Raw genomic sequence first — 15,954 nt, 5'->3', positions numbered from 1 at the left:
CCTGATCCACCCTCATCCCAACATCACCCAGGGTCCTGACCCACCCTCATCCCAACATCACCCAGGGTCCTGACCCACCCTCATCCCAACATCACCCAGGGTCCTGACCCACTCTCATCCCAACATCACCCAGGGACCTGATCCACCCTCATCCCAACATCACCCAGGGTCCTGATTCACCCTCATCCCCACATCACCCAGGGTCCTGGGCAACCCTTGCCTAGATATCACCTGTGCACCTGACACCCACCCCAAGGTCACCCAGGGCCCTACCCGACCTTGGTTTTGTCTTTCCCCAGAGAGCCAGCAGCACCCTGGTGTCTGACCTCACGGGGACGGCAGCCTCCTCCACACGCCTAGAGAGCCGCTCCCTCCCGGCCCACTTTCCGCCCTGGACCTTCTTCTTCCTGCTCTCCTGCATGATGGCCTGCTGCCTGCTGGCCTTCTTCTTCCTCCGGCGCCGCCTCCACCACTGGGAGGCCTCCACGGAAGACCTCCTCAGCTCCCAGATCAGCCTCCCCACCTTCCCGCAGCAGGACAAGCAGGACCTGGGTCTCCAGGGCCCAGAGGACGGCATCAAGGCCCAGAGGCCTCCGGAGGAGGAGAGGGCCTCCCTCCGCCTGCCCCAGCTCTCTGCCATCTACTTTCTGGTGGGCTTTGTGAACGCGCTCACCAATGGCGTGCTGCCGTCAGTGCAGACCTACTCCTGCCTGTCCTACGGGCCGGTCGCCTACCACCTGGCTGCCACCCTGGGCTCCATGGCCAACCCTCTCGCCTGCTTTGTCGCCATGTTCCTGCCCAGGAGGTCTGCCCCATGGGCCCTGGGGCACTCAGGGGGCGGGGGTTCCTCCAGATCCCAGGTTCCTCCAGTCTGCCCCTAGCCAGCTGTGTGTGTGGCGGCTAAGCGCCTGTCTCTGCTCCCCCACTGCTTCAGTTCAAAGCCCAGCTCAGCCATGGGCTCTTTGGGAAATGGGGAGGATGACAGCTCCCACTGCCTCGGGTTGCTGGCAGGATGGAATGAGTCCCTTCTCTAGAGCTCACAGAGCGGTCCGTGGCCCCCCGCAGGCCCTCTGAAGGTAGCAGTCAGCAGCCCCCGCGGGGAGGGATGGGCAGCTACTCGCAGGTCCTAGTCTACAAAACGAGGAAACAAGCAGGGAGAAAGGGCATGACCCGTTCTGACCCCCAGCATGCTGGCTCTACCCTGATGGCCTCTGGCCCCCAGCCCACGGCTGGACTCCGTGGAGCTGCCATCCTGGCAGAAGGACTGAGGAAGGTGGTAGAGAATGCAAATCCAGTGTGGGGTTTGAGTTGATGCCAAGCAAGCTGGGTGGGACCGGTGCAGGGAGGCAGGGGCTCCAGGGGCTCCAGGCCCCTAGGAGGAAGGAATGCCCACACTCTGGGGTCATGACACTGTAACTCCAAGAGCCTCCCATCTACCCTCTGCCCAGCCTGGCCCTCACTGCCTCCAGTTCCACCTCCCTGCACCTGCCCACCCCCAACCTCTCCCAGCCCAAGAAGAAGAGAATACGGACCGGGAGTTGGACCGGAAGGGCCCAGTTTCCAGGAAGCGGAACTTTCTCCCTTCCTGCAGCTGCTGGAACAAAGCGCCGAGTGGCTTACAAGAATAGGAACATACACTTGGGCCCCTCTGAAGGCTGGAGGCCCAAAGTCAGGTGTTGGCAGGGCCAGGATCTTTCTGACGGCTGAAGGGGAAGCTCCTCCTTCGCTTGTCTAGTTTCTCATGGTTCCAGGCATTCCATGACTTGCGACAGCGTAGCTCGTCCATCTTTACAAGGCCAACTTCCCTCGGGTCTGTCTTTAAAGGCTACCAATCACATTGTATCAGGGCCCAGCCTACTCCAGTATGACCTCGTGGTAACGAATGACAGCTACTAAGACCCTATTTCCAAATAAGTTCACCTTCCCCGGCACCAATAGTGAAGACTTCAATATACCTTCCCAGGGGAGACAGCTCAACCCACCATAAGGTGTAAAGCCCCCAGGAGGAGGACTGAGCTCTATGGGGAAGTGGCACCAGAGGCCCCAAATCTGCAGAATCCAGCGTGGCAGAGCTTGGCTGTCACAGAATCTGAGAAGCTTTCAGTAGCATGTGTCCTTAGCGGCAGGGACAGACCCTTCTTTCTCACCCAGGGTGGAGACCGAGCTTGGGGTTCTGGAGCATGTGCAAAGGCCTCACATGCAAGGCAGTGGCCTCTCCCGTCAGGTGTGCAGGCCCCCTGCAGAGCCAGCCTCCTTGTAGGCCAGCAGTCCCCAGCTTCAAGGGTGTCTGGAGGTCAGGCCAACACCCTCTGGCCGTGACAGGGGTAGCTGAGGTGGCATGAGGTCACACGGCATACCTGCAGTGCTGTGATTCAAGACGTCTTCTAGTTGGCCCCGTTTCCTGGCTGGCGTGAGGGCCGTGACTGCAGGAAGTCAGTCGATAAGGTGACCGTGTAAGGTGGGGTCCAGGGCCAGAGTCAGGGGTTGCACACACGGTTCCTGTAGGTCACCACGGCCCTGGGGATGGTGGCCATTCCACGTGGACCCCGGGGGGAAGGGTGGAGACAGAGGGCGGCAGCTCACCCGCCCCACTCTGTCTTAGGTCTCTGCTGTTCCTGGGGGCCCTCTCGGTGCTCGGGACCGGGTTTGGGGCCTACAACATGGCCATGGCTGTGATGAGCCCTTGCCCCCTCCTGCAGGGCCACTGGGCCGGTCAGGCCCTCATTGTAAGTATCTCCCCCCTCCCACCTCTCAGTCCAGTGCTCAGGAAACCCGGGGTGCAGCCGCCTATTGCCCAAAGTCTCTCTGGAAACCCTGGTGCGGGTGGGGGAGGGGAGGAGGCCGTGCTCATTTGGAAGGTGGGTAGCGCTGAGCAATGGGGGGTCACAGCCCCGCCTCTCTGAACCCCACACACTTCCCACCTGTGTGCCTTCTCTCAGGTGCTTTTGACTTGATCTCAGGGACCACAAACCCCCATGGGCCACCTTTTGTTTGGGATGATGGGGGTTGATTCATGGGGACCCTTAGCCCTAGGTCACCCCATAAGGCTTCCTTTGCACTTCGAGATCGTCATCCTAACGGCTCCTCCTCCAATGAGCAGCCTTGGGAACCCCCACTTCCCCCCTTCACCCTGCCTCTCTCTCCACCTATCTCTGCAGGTGGCTTCCTGGGTGCTCTTCTCGGGTTGTCTGAGCTACGTCAAGGCAATGCTGGGCGTGGTCCTGCGGGAGCACAACGACCGGGCGCTCCTGTGGTGCGGGGTGGCTGTGCAGCTGGGCTCGCTGGTGGGAGCGGTGCTCATGTTCCCGCTGGTCAACGTGGTGCGGCTCTTCTCCTCCGCTGACTTCTGCAGCCTCCAATGCGCCTCGTAGGCCAGCTGGGGGCACACGCACCCGCCGCGACAACGCACCAAGCTCACCCCGTCGTTAGCACCTGGCACCCGATACCCAGCGCGGCAAGGGCTATGCCCGAGGACACAGGGCAGAGGGGAGGGGAGTGGAGAGGCAGGGCCATTTGGCACCGAGGGGATACAGCAGGTCTCCCAGGCAGCGGGCCTGAAGAGGCAAAGCGCGGCCCTACCCAACTCGATGCCGCCCCTGCAGCCCGCCTGCCTGCCCGCCCTTCGCTGCCTGCCTCCTGGTTGATTTGAAGCATCGGCGGTGGGAGTCCTGCCCCAGGAGAAAGCAGGTTGGCAGGGGGACACCGTGAGAGCTGGCCCTCTCCAGCTGGGGGTGACTTTGAGGAAGCCACTTCACTTCTCTGTCAGTCCGCTTCCGCGTCTGGAAAATGGTGTTATAATAAACAGTACCTCTCTCCCAGGCTTGCTGCAGGGGTGAGAGAGCGTTCCCTAGCATGTAACAAGCCGCCCCGGTTCTTTCCTTGCTCTGATCCCAACAGTAATGACAGAGTGGCACTTAGCACAGCCTCAAAATGGCCAGCTGGATTGAGAGGTGACTGCTGCCCTATCTTTCTTTGCCCTCCCAGAAGAACTTACAGGAGGCGGCATCTAGTAGGTCTGCCTGGGAGGTTTTTGGAACCATGGTATCAATGGGTTCAAGTCCTCCACGCCTCTTCCTGTCCCCTCTTAGCTCCCAGGGACCTGCTCCCTAGAGAGTAAGTGGCCTGTGGGAGGTCGAATTACATAAGGGGGTGGGGGGCAGGGGGGGTTCCTACCTTTCCCTCTGAAAGTGAGCTCCCCACCAGACGTGGGGCATTGTTAACTTCCAGGCCAATGGAATCGGCTGTGGCTCCTCATGAGTGTACGCCTCCCTTTGGAACTAAGACCTCGACTCTCCGAGCACAAGTAGGCTGTGAGGACAGAAAGCAAAAGTGTTGTGAGACTGTTTCTAAAAATAAGAGGGGCATGGTGCCCTCCCCATTCCTGCCTCCTGATTCCAAGACTTGTGAATCCTGGTTATGGGAGAAGCAGCACCGTATATTGGATGCTGGTTTAGAACACATACAGCCAGTGGGGAACGAATGCCCTAAGCCTGTATAACCTAGCTGGCCCTGTGTGTCTTTAGATGGTTATTCCAGTGGCTTCAAGATGTTGGGGGCATGGTAAGAAGAGCAAACTCCATGAGCGTGGAGCAACACAGCCCTTCATTTGCTACCGAGTGCCCCTTGGCACTCTGTGCAGGGTGCCATAGCATTGGACAAGGCAGCCTGTAAGTGCACACGGAGGAGAGCTTTGGCAAACGCACTGCGTGTGGGAGAGGCACATGCGTTCAGAATTAAGCGTGTCTTCCAGGAAGAAGAAAGCTCTGCCCTTTCCAGGCTGGAAGTGGTCTGACATTATCAACCTGATCTGATCACCGGCTTGCTGGCCGATCTCCCGGAAGAACGGTCCCATCTTGTGGGCGCAGTGATGGTATCTGCTGCTGGCCGATAGGGCACTCAGCAGTGACTGCAGCCCTAGGCCAATCTTTGTGAGGAGAAGTGAGAAGTCTAGGTTGCTAAGCCCGTGGGTAACCTTCTTCCCTGCCACCGTGACCACGTTGTTCATGAGCCCATGGGGCAATGACAGGAGTGACCGTGGAAAGAGGCTGGCTGGCATGCGTCGACTGCTCTATTCTATCCACATGATAGTTAGAACCCTCCTCTGCTGAGGTCACCCCTTTAGTGAGTATTGACATGAGACACAAATATCCTCACTTCTTTGGCCCATTGAGAGAGTCCTATCCACATACCACTTCCTCATACCTCCTTGTTACCAATTTCTCAATAGCGTTCCTTCCGAGTCCCTGACAATCCAGCCAAACCATCGGCCATGGCCCATGAATCAGTATACAACCAAGCATGTGAGAATGATGAGGGTAACGAATGTACAAATGTGCTTTATACAATTGATGTAGGTATGGATTGTGATAAGAGTTGTATGAGTCCCCAATAAAATGATTAAAAAATAAATTAAATAAATAGGCCAGAGTAGCACACCCAAATAAGGGCTGTATTGCCTCCAAAATCCAAAGATGTCTCTCCTAGAACCCAGCATCATTCTTTAAAGAAATGGGAAAACCTCACCAACTTTATATAGAATGGAAAAAGACCCAGGATAAGCCAAGCCTTACTTAACAACAAAGCAGGAAGCCTCTCATGTCCTGACCTCAAAACCTACTGCACAACAGTGGGTGTCCAAACAGCCTGGACCTGTTAGAAGAGATACACTGACCAACGGAACGGAGCAGAGAACCCACTTGTGTGTGCGGAATATGGAAATACTGCATGGTTTCAAGTCAGGAAAGGTGTGTGTCAGGGGAATGTCCTCTCGCCATACTCATTCAATCTGTATGCTGAGCAACTAATCTGAGAGGGTAGATTATATCAAGAAATTGGAGGAAGGCGTATTAACAACCTTCTATTGCAGATGGCACAAGCTTGCTGGCTGAAAGTGAAGAGGGCTCGAAGCACTAGCTGATGAAGACCAAGGATTGCAGTCTCGGTCAGGATGACAACTCAGTGTGAAGAAGACCCAAATCCTCACAACTAGACCCATAGGTAATGCCGTGATCAATGGGGAAAAGGTTGAAGCTGTCTCAGATTTCGTCTTGCTTGGATCCACAATCCATGCTCATAGAAGCAGCAGTCAAGAGAGCAAAAGACACATTGCGTTAGGTAATTTTGCTGCACAAGACCTCTTTAGAGGAGTGAAAAACCGAAAATGTTGCTTTGAGGATTAAGGTGCACCTGAACCAACCCATGGTATTTTCAATTGCCTCATATGCATGTGAAACTGGGACATTGAATAAGGTAGGCCAAAAATGAATCAATGCATTTGAATTTTTGGTGCTGGAGAAGAATATTGGAAGTACCATGAGCTGCTAAAAAAAAAAATTGATCTGTCTTGGAAGAAGTATGGCCAGAGTGCTCCTTAGAGGACAGGCTAACGAGACATTATCTCACATACATTGGACATGTTGTCGGGAAATACCAGGCCCTGGAGAAGGACATCGTGTTTGGTCAAGCGGAGGGGCTCCGAAAAAGAGGAAGGGCCTCTTGGAAACAGAGTGACACCACGTCTGTAACATTGTGCCGAAGCACAGGAACAATGGTGAGGGTGACCCCGAACCAGGCCGTGTTTCATGCCGTGTGCCCAAGGTCATGCGTCAGAGTAGGCAGCCCCTCACAAATCATCACGGCCCGGCAGGCACAATTGTACAGCTATCATACGTGAAGATTTCAGTAAAGTCGCAGAGAATAAGAGAGATAGAAGAGAAAGTAAGATAAAGGAGTCAGACACATTTTATGGTAGCGTGCTCACCTCCACCCTACTTGATGGCCCACATGGAGATCCGGAGACCAGAAAGGAGCAGGAGGGAGAGGGATTTATTTCAAAGCTTATATATACTTGGGGTCGTGCAAGCCCCCTGATTACAGGCAACACCCTACACCACAGGAAGGGGTTGTAGCAAAGGCAATACAGTAATGGGAAGGGGACGATCTAGGGGTGCATACCCAATAAGAAGAGTAGGAATCAGGGTACACATGTGACAAGATAGGCGGATCCTAGATTCAAGATGGAGCATAACCTTGATTGTCCTTGAGCTGGAGGCTAGATTTATTCTAAGCTTTCTATGGAAAGGAATCCACTGCCCTCAACAGCAGGGAGTGAGACCCACCTATGGTGGGATAAACAATTGTGTCTGATTGTGCCGGATGGCTAGATGCCTACAGGGAGAATATCTCTAAGCATCTGACCTCCCACACACTGGCAGATAGCCTCTTAGGTTTGGCATATCTTTGGGGGAGACAAAGCTGGGGAAAAGTCTTTAGAACCCAGTTGATAGCACCTAACAACAATAACAACAACAACCTGATCAAGCCATCACACAATTGGTGTGTGCCCTACGGAAAGGCAAACAGATATAGACACACACCCACAGGCATTACAGCGCGGCTCACAATAGCAAGAAGATGGAAACAAAGAAGGGAGAAATAGATCTTGTTGCATACACACCATTATTAAGGAATCCTGATAAAACTGTAAAATACGTCACGGCATGGATGAATCTAGTTAGTCGGATGGATGAAACGACGTTAGTCGATCAGAAAAGGGCAGATCTTGCATGAGACTGTTAGGTAGGCCAGCATAGGACTGGGGTTTGTCCGTTAACGCGTGCCCAGAGGGTCAAGCTAGGGGAACGAAGGAGTGGCGCCCCGCACATGTTCAGGGTTCCCACCGGTAGGCAGGGGTGGGCGTGAACTTGAATTGGATCACCTAGCCAGGTAAATTCAATTCAGCCAATGGGGTTGACCAGGGGTCTTCCACCACGCCTCCCTGTGGAATCCTTGAAAAGGCAGAAGCCCCGAGGGGAGGGAGAAAAAAGGACAAGAACCAAGACGGGAGAACTTAGAACGGAGGAGAAGGACCTAGACAGAAGGGAGAGAACTCAGACGCAGAGAGCTTTGGCACGCGTTGCGGGACGCAGAGCCACTTCCAGCTAGGCCGCATGTCCGGGAGGAGCTCCTTGGGTGCCGTGTAAACCTGAAACTTCTTCTAACTTTCATAAAACTCACTTTCGATCACGAACCCGGCTTCGGCGTGGTGAATTCTTTCTCGCGCGGAGCCAAGGACCGAGGTATAAATCTAGCTCCAGAGAGATCTAACAAGACCACTGTTACAAGAGGGGAAAAAATCATGATAAAGGTTCTCATACCAAAAGAAACAGACTTTAAGGGTGACCAAGGGTGGGAGGGGGAGGGTAGGAAAGGGTGGGAAGAGGAGGCAATAGGCTAAAGGGAAGACAGGTGTTAACTTGGGTGACGGGAAGATAACGTCCTAAAATAGGGTAGGCAAAAATGGGGGTGGGGGGGGCGGGATAAAGCAAGCCATTGGGAGGTTGGCTATGTTAAGTTGTTGAATGTGAACCCGATGATCTGATAAATACACTCCAGCCCGAGGGCATCATGGCTGGTAAAGAGAGACATCAAAAAGAGGAAGATCTTCGACAAAATGGGCGGCACAGGAGCGGCCACAAGGGCCTCAAACATGACAATTATGCGGGGCCGTGCAGGGCAGGGTAGGGTTCCGTTCTGTGGGACACAGGGCTGCTAGGAATCGGAACCGACTAGCTAGCACCTAGCAACAATTCGCAACGTAAAAGGCTTTTAAAAGTTGTGAAAAAATCCCATGATCTTTTAAGCCCATTTATCCATGAACGCTCAAAAAATAGTTTTATTGGCATGTACTTCACATATCATCTCAAGAAGAGTTGCACAATCATCACCACAATTTCAGGACTTTTTATTCCTCCCATCCTTGGTGGTTAGCTTCCCATTTCATCCATCCCTCCCTGCCAGGACCCGAGGTGAGTATTCACCCACTTACTGGTTACATAGCTATACCTGTATAAATATCCCTCTCCGGGTTTCACAGACAGAAAATCAGTCATAGAAAACACAAGCAGGAAGCAAACAAACAAAAAACATATAGGATATAGGAAAACCTCCATCGAAAACATCAAAAATGGGAACCACTCTAAATGGGCCACAGGGGAACTCAGGGACAAGGGAGTAGTAAGAACATTGGGTGCTGCCTGTGAGATAGCAAGGCCAGTCACACCCTGAACTATGGTCAGAGGGAACGCACCGGAGGCTGAACCCATGTCCCATTAACTACCCCATGTACAGACATTTAAAAAACACGCAAACCTTACATTTTTATTCAGATGAGGAAGAAGGGGTGGACAGCCTTGGCATTTTGTCAGCTGTGGTAACAACTCATTTGAGGAAGGTTCTAGAACCTGGGACTTGGGAACAGTGTTTCTAGGCAAGAAACTAGTGAGGGCTGTCTGGATGGCTCCATTCTCTTTTTCTTCATATAGTTTACAGTCGCATCTCACTGGTTTGTCGACCGACCAAAGCACAGCGATCAGTGTTGGATCAATGTTTTCAAGCAGAGGAAGCGTCTGATCTACTTGAGAAAACTCAATCCGTAAGGCAGCGCTGGGAACAGTGCCTCCTAAGGCTGACCATCTGTGTGCGCGGGCCTGAGAGGGATAACATCAGCACATTATGTGCTGAAATATGATAGGTAGCTCACGCTACTCACGGTAAGATGTGCGAGCACACACACACACACACACACACACACACACACACACGCTTCACAGGAGCTCCATGCCAGATGCCTAGGGCCAACGGGTCTCGGGAAGCTGCTTACCACGCTAGTGTTTGCCTGAAAGGTGACTTAGGAAACCAGCTTCTTCAGGGCTCGGGGTTCGAAAGGACACGTAAGGACACGTAGACCCCAGAAACCTGCCCTGCTGGAGAAGTAGGGCAGTTTCTCGGATCTACTCGTGAGACTAGCGTTTGCCGACTGACTGTGTTCTGTGGACTTCGGAACTTCGTGGTCCCCTGGTCTTCCGGTGTGGCTTTCTTTTGTAGTAACTGTGTAGGGTTCGGTTGTAATTCCGCCAAGAATACTCTCACGGCTTTGGGTGGGTTCCTTTTGAAAGGGGTGCTCTGAGGTTGGCTTGCACCTCTTCATGCTCAGAAAGGACATCAGAATGGCAGCCCCTGATCTCTCATCTCCATTTGGCTGGAATTTAACTTCCGTGGCACCGAGCGGGGATGGTGAGAAATGCTGGGGGCCTACCTCTCCAGGGGAGACCCTACTCCCACAGACATGGGGCAGTTGGGAGAGGGAGCCCCGTGTTCTGGGACACCCCCCCCCCCAGAGTGGAGCTTCTCCCACACTAAGGTGGAGACAGGGGCAAGGATCACCGCACAGGCTCCACACACTGCTCCTATTGAGATGTGGAAGGTTTTCTTGAATGCTTCTCCATTTTCTGCATGCCTTTAAGACAACCTAAATGGTTGGGTTTGGGTTTGTTTTTGCTTTTTTCCCTGTTCAACCCTCCATGTCTTGTCCTCTCCCTCCTCTCTCCCTTTCCCCACCTCTGTCCTTGGCCTCCTCGGACGTCAGCGGTTCTCCATCTTCCTAATGCCACAGTCCTTTCATACAGTTCCTCATGTTGTGTTGACCGCCCCCTCCCAACCATAACATTATTTTCATTGCTACTTCATAACTGTCATTTTGCTACTGTTATGAATCGGGCAACCCTTGTGAAGGATCATTTAGCCCCCAAAGGGGTCGCGACCCACAGGTTGAGAACCACTGTCATACATAGTCATCAAAGTCTGGTCTTTTGGTTTAAACACCACACATCTTCTTTGTTCTTGCTTATCACAACAGTGCCACTAAATCTTTATCTTGGTAAGATTGAGCTTGCGAAGCATAGTGTTCTCTGGTTTTATCTATGCCTTGTGCTTTTCGAAGAGCATTATCATTGATTTTTTGATTGACATAGAACATTCCATCATATGAATGTACCAGAGCTGGTTTGTCCATTCCTCTAGAGCCGAGGTTGGGGGTTGTGTCTCCATGTTTTTGCTATTGTGGAAAATGTTGCAGTGAGCATAGGTGTGCACATGTCTGTTCCTGCTATACTCTTAATTTCTTTGGGGTACATACCAGTAGAGCGATCGCTGGACCATAAGGTACTTAGGCTGGCACTTCTTGAAGGACGTGCCCTCCTGATTTCCATAATGCTTGTACAGTTCTAGTCCTGCCAGTAACAGGAAAGCGTTCCTATCTTTCCATAGCCTCTCCAGCTTATATTATTTTCTGCTTTATAGAATTTTGCCAAAAGAGTCTAAATGAGGTGCTATCTCCTTGTTGTGTTGATTTGTATTTCTCTCGTTGCTGATAAACATGAATGTTTCTTCATGTGGTTGCTAGCCGCCTGGAGGTCATCTTTGGTAAATTGTCTTTCCGTGCCCATTTTTTATTGATTATTTGTATTTTTCTTGAGACGTTGTACTTCTCTGTAGATTTTGGAGACTAGCTGTATTACTGATGTATTACTACTGAATATATTTTTCCCAATCATGTGTTTTCTGTTGACTCTTTTGATGAAGTCTTTTATTTGGACACACAGGTCATAGTTTAGGAGACCCCAGTTCCTTGTTTTGTCTTTTACAGTATGGAGATTTTCATTATGCTCAGTAGTGTGTTTGTACGGAGCATTAGGGTCCTTACGTGTGTCCCTGTTTTTTTGTTTGATGGCCTTAATGATTTTGTGACTGATGCACGGGTCTAGATCTGCCTTGAGTTTGTTTGGTGCACGCTGCCAGGTGTGGGCCTGATCCATTCTTTTGCAGCTGGAGGTCCAGGTTTCCCAGCACCCTTTGTTGAAGAGCCTGTCTGCTGCTCATTCCATGCGCTTTAGTTCTTCAGCAAAAATTAGGTGCCTCTAGGTACTTGGTTGTATTTCTGGGCTTTCAGCTCCAATCCATTGGTCTGCATATGTGTTACTATACCAGAACCAGGCTGTTTTGACTACGGTGGCTATCTGGTAGGTTTTAAGGTCTGGGGGTGAAAGACCTCCTGCTTTGTTTTTATTTTTTATAGTGTTTTCTTTAAATGATTGGGTTTTAAAAACTACCTTTGACCAGTTATGGTTATTTCCCTGGGTCACGGGTGGTCTTATGAGCCAAACGCTGATTGCCCGACTGCTGAAGAGCGCGGGTGGGATGGGAGTTACATGGTAGTCTGCTGACCTCAGGATCAGCAGTTTGAAACCACCATACGAGGAAGATGAGACTTTCTACTCCTGTAAAGAGCTACCGTCTCAGAAACCCACAGGGTCCGAGTGAATCCAAATCGACTCAACGGCAGGGAGTTTGGGACTTTGGTGTGGCCCTGCTGTCCAGATTCAAGACATGGGGCAACAGCCTCACCTGTCATGTCAGGAGAGGTGCAACCGAGAACCGAGCTGCAACAGGCCCTATGCCCGACTCGGCCCAGAGCACGCCATGTGAGCTAAATCAGCTGAGTCTTCAGCTTAAAAAGAGCTTGCTGCCTGGTGGGTGTGAACCCCTGGCTCTGTGATTAGCAGTTCAATGTGTAGCCCACTACCCCACCAGAGCGCCTTAATAGGAGTGTGAGACTGAGCATTAGGTACAAGTGTTATCCCCAATGTAGTGGGGAGAGGACTAATACACTGAGGGGTGAAGCTCTCATAGTTCAAGGCAATTCTGAAATCCAAGCTCCAACCCTGTGGCCTCGCCACCCCCCTCAGCCTCACAGGACACAGAGTGCCCTAGGTCACGGAACAGCCACAATGACTTTGGAATGAAAGGGGGCTGGCAGGAAGCCAGACTGGGGTCAGGGATCGGAGAAGATGCTGAGGGATACCAGGAGGTACCTGGGGAAGGAGGTCCGTCTCCTCTAAAGGTGTTAAGGTGAGTGAGAGGTTACACCTTCGGGTTCTCATTCTGGAAAGATCCTGCATGTTGCTGACAGAGGTTCAGGGGAAGAGGCTTATGATACCACCCTTACCTGGGGGTCTCGTGAGCGCCTCGCGGGGTCAGCGTGTGGGCATGTCCAGAAGGGGGCCGGCCCGGAGCACCTTGATCTCACTGTGATTTGGGGATCCCTGGCGGCACCCTGGGTAAGTGATTGGCTACTCACGGAGAGGGTGGCTGTTTGAATGCAGCAGCTGCCCCGTGGGAGAAAGGGGAGGCCATCGGCTCCTGAAAAAATGACCGTCTTGGGAGCCCTCTGGGGCATGTTTCCTCCGGCCCACGATCCGGAACCCACCCGACTGCAGGCGGGCCTGAGGGGTTTCCATGCAGTCAGCTCCTGTAAGTTGGTGCATGACTAAACTGAGGAGCCCAGAAGCCTCCCCCAGGAGAGAGGCACAGAGGAGTGTGCGTCTTTCAGGAGAGCTCTTCCACCAGCCATCTGCAATAACCAAAAAACGAAGCTCACTGCCACTGAGACAATTCTGACTCGTGGCAACCCTATCCGGCTGGGCAGAACTGCCCCCTGGGAGTTCCTGAGACTGTAACTCTTTGAGGGAGTAGAAAGCCCATCTCTCTCCTGCAGCACTGGCCGGTGGTTTCGAACTGCTGACCTGGCAGTTAGCAGCCCAAGGCATAACCACTGCACCACCAGGACTCCATGAGAGGCTGGTTATTATTCCTTCCAGTCCGGGCCCTCCCACTCCACTCGCTGAGTGTGTGACCTCCAGCCGGTCACTTGACCTCTCAGTGTGTCTGGTTCCTCATCTGTAAAGTGCAAAGATAGCCACAGCTTTGTTAGGATTTTATGAATCGATACAAGCGAAGCATCCAGATCAGTGCCCGATGGGTAATCAGAGCTCGACAGCTATGTAGCTGTGTTTACGATGTCCCTGATATAACTTCAGAAACGCAGCTGTGTTTGCTCAGAGGGAGAGGGAGGAAGCCAGTGCGGGTGCTTTGGTCTGACACGAGCTGAGCGGAGAGCAGGCAGTGGGGTGAGGTTGGGGACCCACTGTTCTGACCCCACACCGCTCTCAGAGAGGCAAACTTCAAAGCAGAGCTTGCAAGTGTATGGAACATTCTCGCACACCACCTCTTCCCCGGTCAGTAGATGTATTACTGCCAGGGGCTGTATTCAGGACACTTCCGGATGGCTTTGGGGATGTTTGGGTGTTTCCATTTGTGTGTTTGTTCCTTTGTACCGACTGCAACTTTCTCCCCACAGAAGAACCTAACATCCATGGTAACCGCTCGCTTCACTACAGCTCAGGAAGGCAAGCATTAGAACAAGTGAGGGCAGCCCTCGGGGCCTTCAGCAGGTGGGGGAGTCCCTAACGGCCTTCTGTGAGGGGTTGGGGAGCCAGGACGAGAGCCTACCCTGAAGACTCTGGGCCCACGGCTCTTTTTCCTGCAGTCCCAGGTCTGTGGGGCCAATGCTGACCATGCTCTCTAGGGCACTCCCCGCATCAGCTCCTCCAGGTCTCCCCCCAGAACTTGAACTCAGAGCTCTGCCCTAACACAGGCTGTGTGATGGAGAGGGGGCCCGGGGATTGGGATGCAGGTCTCGGGATTTGAATCCCAGTTCCATGGCTGAGTTCCATCTCAGTCCTTACACATGGGAGGTAATGATACCTGATGTGTACATCAGAGCCCAGGTGGCATAGTGGCTAAAGCGTTGGGTTGCTAACCAAAAGGTCAGCAGTTCGAAAGCACCAAGGGCTCCGCGGGAGAACGATGAGGCTGTTTACAAATCTCGGAAACCCCCAAGCACAGTTCTGTCCTATCCTGTAGAGTCACTATGAGTCAGAATCGACCAGACGGCGATGAGTGAGTGTGCATACACAAGGAGGCTTCAAAAAGCTCACAGGAAATGGGATTAAAATTTCAGGAAGTTTTCCCCCCCAAAAAAATCTTTTGAACCCCCCCGCCCCCTTGTATATTTCGTGCCAGCCGCCCTAGTGAATGTATATTCCAAAGGAGACCGGTAAGGCTGGCTGTAATGGACTTCAGCCCCAGATGGTGGTGCTGCTGCCCAAGAAGCTGGGAAAGAGCCAGAAAGGGGCGTGGGCCTGGCGTATCCGCTGGGGCCCTGGGGGCGGGGGATGGGGGTGGGGGGGGGGGGGGGAATGGGAAGTTCTGGCCTTACATTCTGCACAACCAGGACCAACTTTCCCGCTAGCATCCAGGGTGATCCCAGGGAGGCAAAGGGAGTCCGCGCACCGGGTCCCAGAGAAGATTCACCGCAGAGCTGGGTTTTCATCCGAACCCGCCAAGACATTCATGGCAATGCTTATGTACTGCCCACATGTCCTATAGGCACTCACCAGGCCTTCTCGGCTACTGTCTCCATGGGTGGATTCGAACCAACAACCTTTAGGTTGGCAGTTGGCTGGAAACTACTTGCCTGGCCCAGGCTCCTCTCAACGAGGCAGACACGTCCTTTTGTATTTGTGACTGACTCCCAGAGTCTGTTCTTAGAGCAAAGAAGCTATTTTTTAATATGTATATGGGGAGAAATAGGGAGGGAGGAGGTCCTGTCTGGGTTTCCGCTGCTAATAATTAACCAGAAAAGTACAGGAATACATGAACTCTCCCACAGCAGTGACAAGTGACATTTCACGACTGCATCTGTCTGGCTTTGCGATCCTTGCTGCAGAATTCCGAAGGCTAAGGATGCTGCTCCCCCCTCGCCCCCCATCCCCATCCCCAGTGGAAGGCCATGTTCGGCGAGGGGAGAAGCTGACAGGGAAGGACGATATAATGGGGGTTGGGGTGCTCCTGACCCCTCTCCCCACAGAGCACTCACACCCTGTCCCTGAGGACAAGGCCCCTGTCCCTTCTATTCACTGGACCCAGCTGATGCCACCTACCCCACCAGAGCCCTCCCCCTGCCCCTCATTGTCTGAGGGGCTCAGATGGAGGGGCAGCCCATTAACCCCTTCCTGGCCTCACTGCTTCACTCTGCAGCTGTCACACGCAGGCCTCGGGCCTGGCCAGGGAGAGGGCCCGATAGTTAATCACAATTAGTGAGCAGAGTGTCAGCTGTGAGGTGGGCCTCCTCCCTCGGCTGCCAGCAGGCCCAGGCCGACCCACATCCGCCCTGCAGCCCGTTCGGAGACCCACAGGAGCCATGAGGACAGTCCC

At 53.0% G+C, this 15,954-nt stretch overlaps 2 protein-coding genes across 2 annotated transcripts in view; one reads left to right on the top strand and one right to left on the bottom strand.

The window, feature by feature from the left end:
* The window catches only part of SLC52A3 (solute carrier family 52 member 3), an 18,246-nt gene extending 14,399 nt beyond the window's left edge, over nt 1–3,847 (top strand). The window contains exons 4-6 of the mRNA XM_004697894.2: nt 300–805; nt 2,603–2,726; nt 3,159–3,847. Of these exons, the coding sequence (XP_004697951.1) occupies nt 300–805; nt 2,603–2,726; nt 3,159–3,371 (843 nt within the window). The 3' untranslated portion in view covers nt 3,372–3,847. The remainder of the gene's footprint in view (nt 1–299; nt 806–2,602; nt 2,727–3,158) is intronic.
* The window catches only part of FAM110A (family with sequence similarity 110 member A), a 200,543-nt gene that overhangs the window by 59,860 nt on the left and 124,729 nt on the right, over nt 1–15,954 (bottom strand). The gene's annotated exons all lie outside the window — the stretch shown is intronic.

Source organism: Echinops telfairi, unplaced genomic scaffold, assembly GCF_000313985.2.
Source record: "Echinops telfairi isolate 266 unplaced genomic scaffold, ASM31398v2 ScPeMD7_5592;HRSCAF=6446, whole genome shotgun sequence".
Classification (NCBI taxonomy): Eukaryota; Metazoa; Chordata; class Mammalia; order Afrosoricida; family Tenrecidae; genus Echinops; species Echinops telfairi.
The sequence above is the reverse complement of the archived record's forward strand: the minus strand, read 5'-3'. Positions and strand labels throughout refer to the sequence as shown.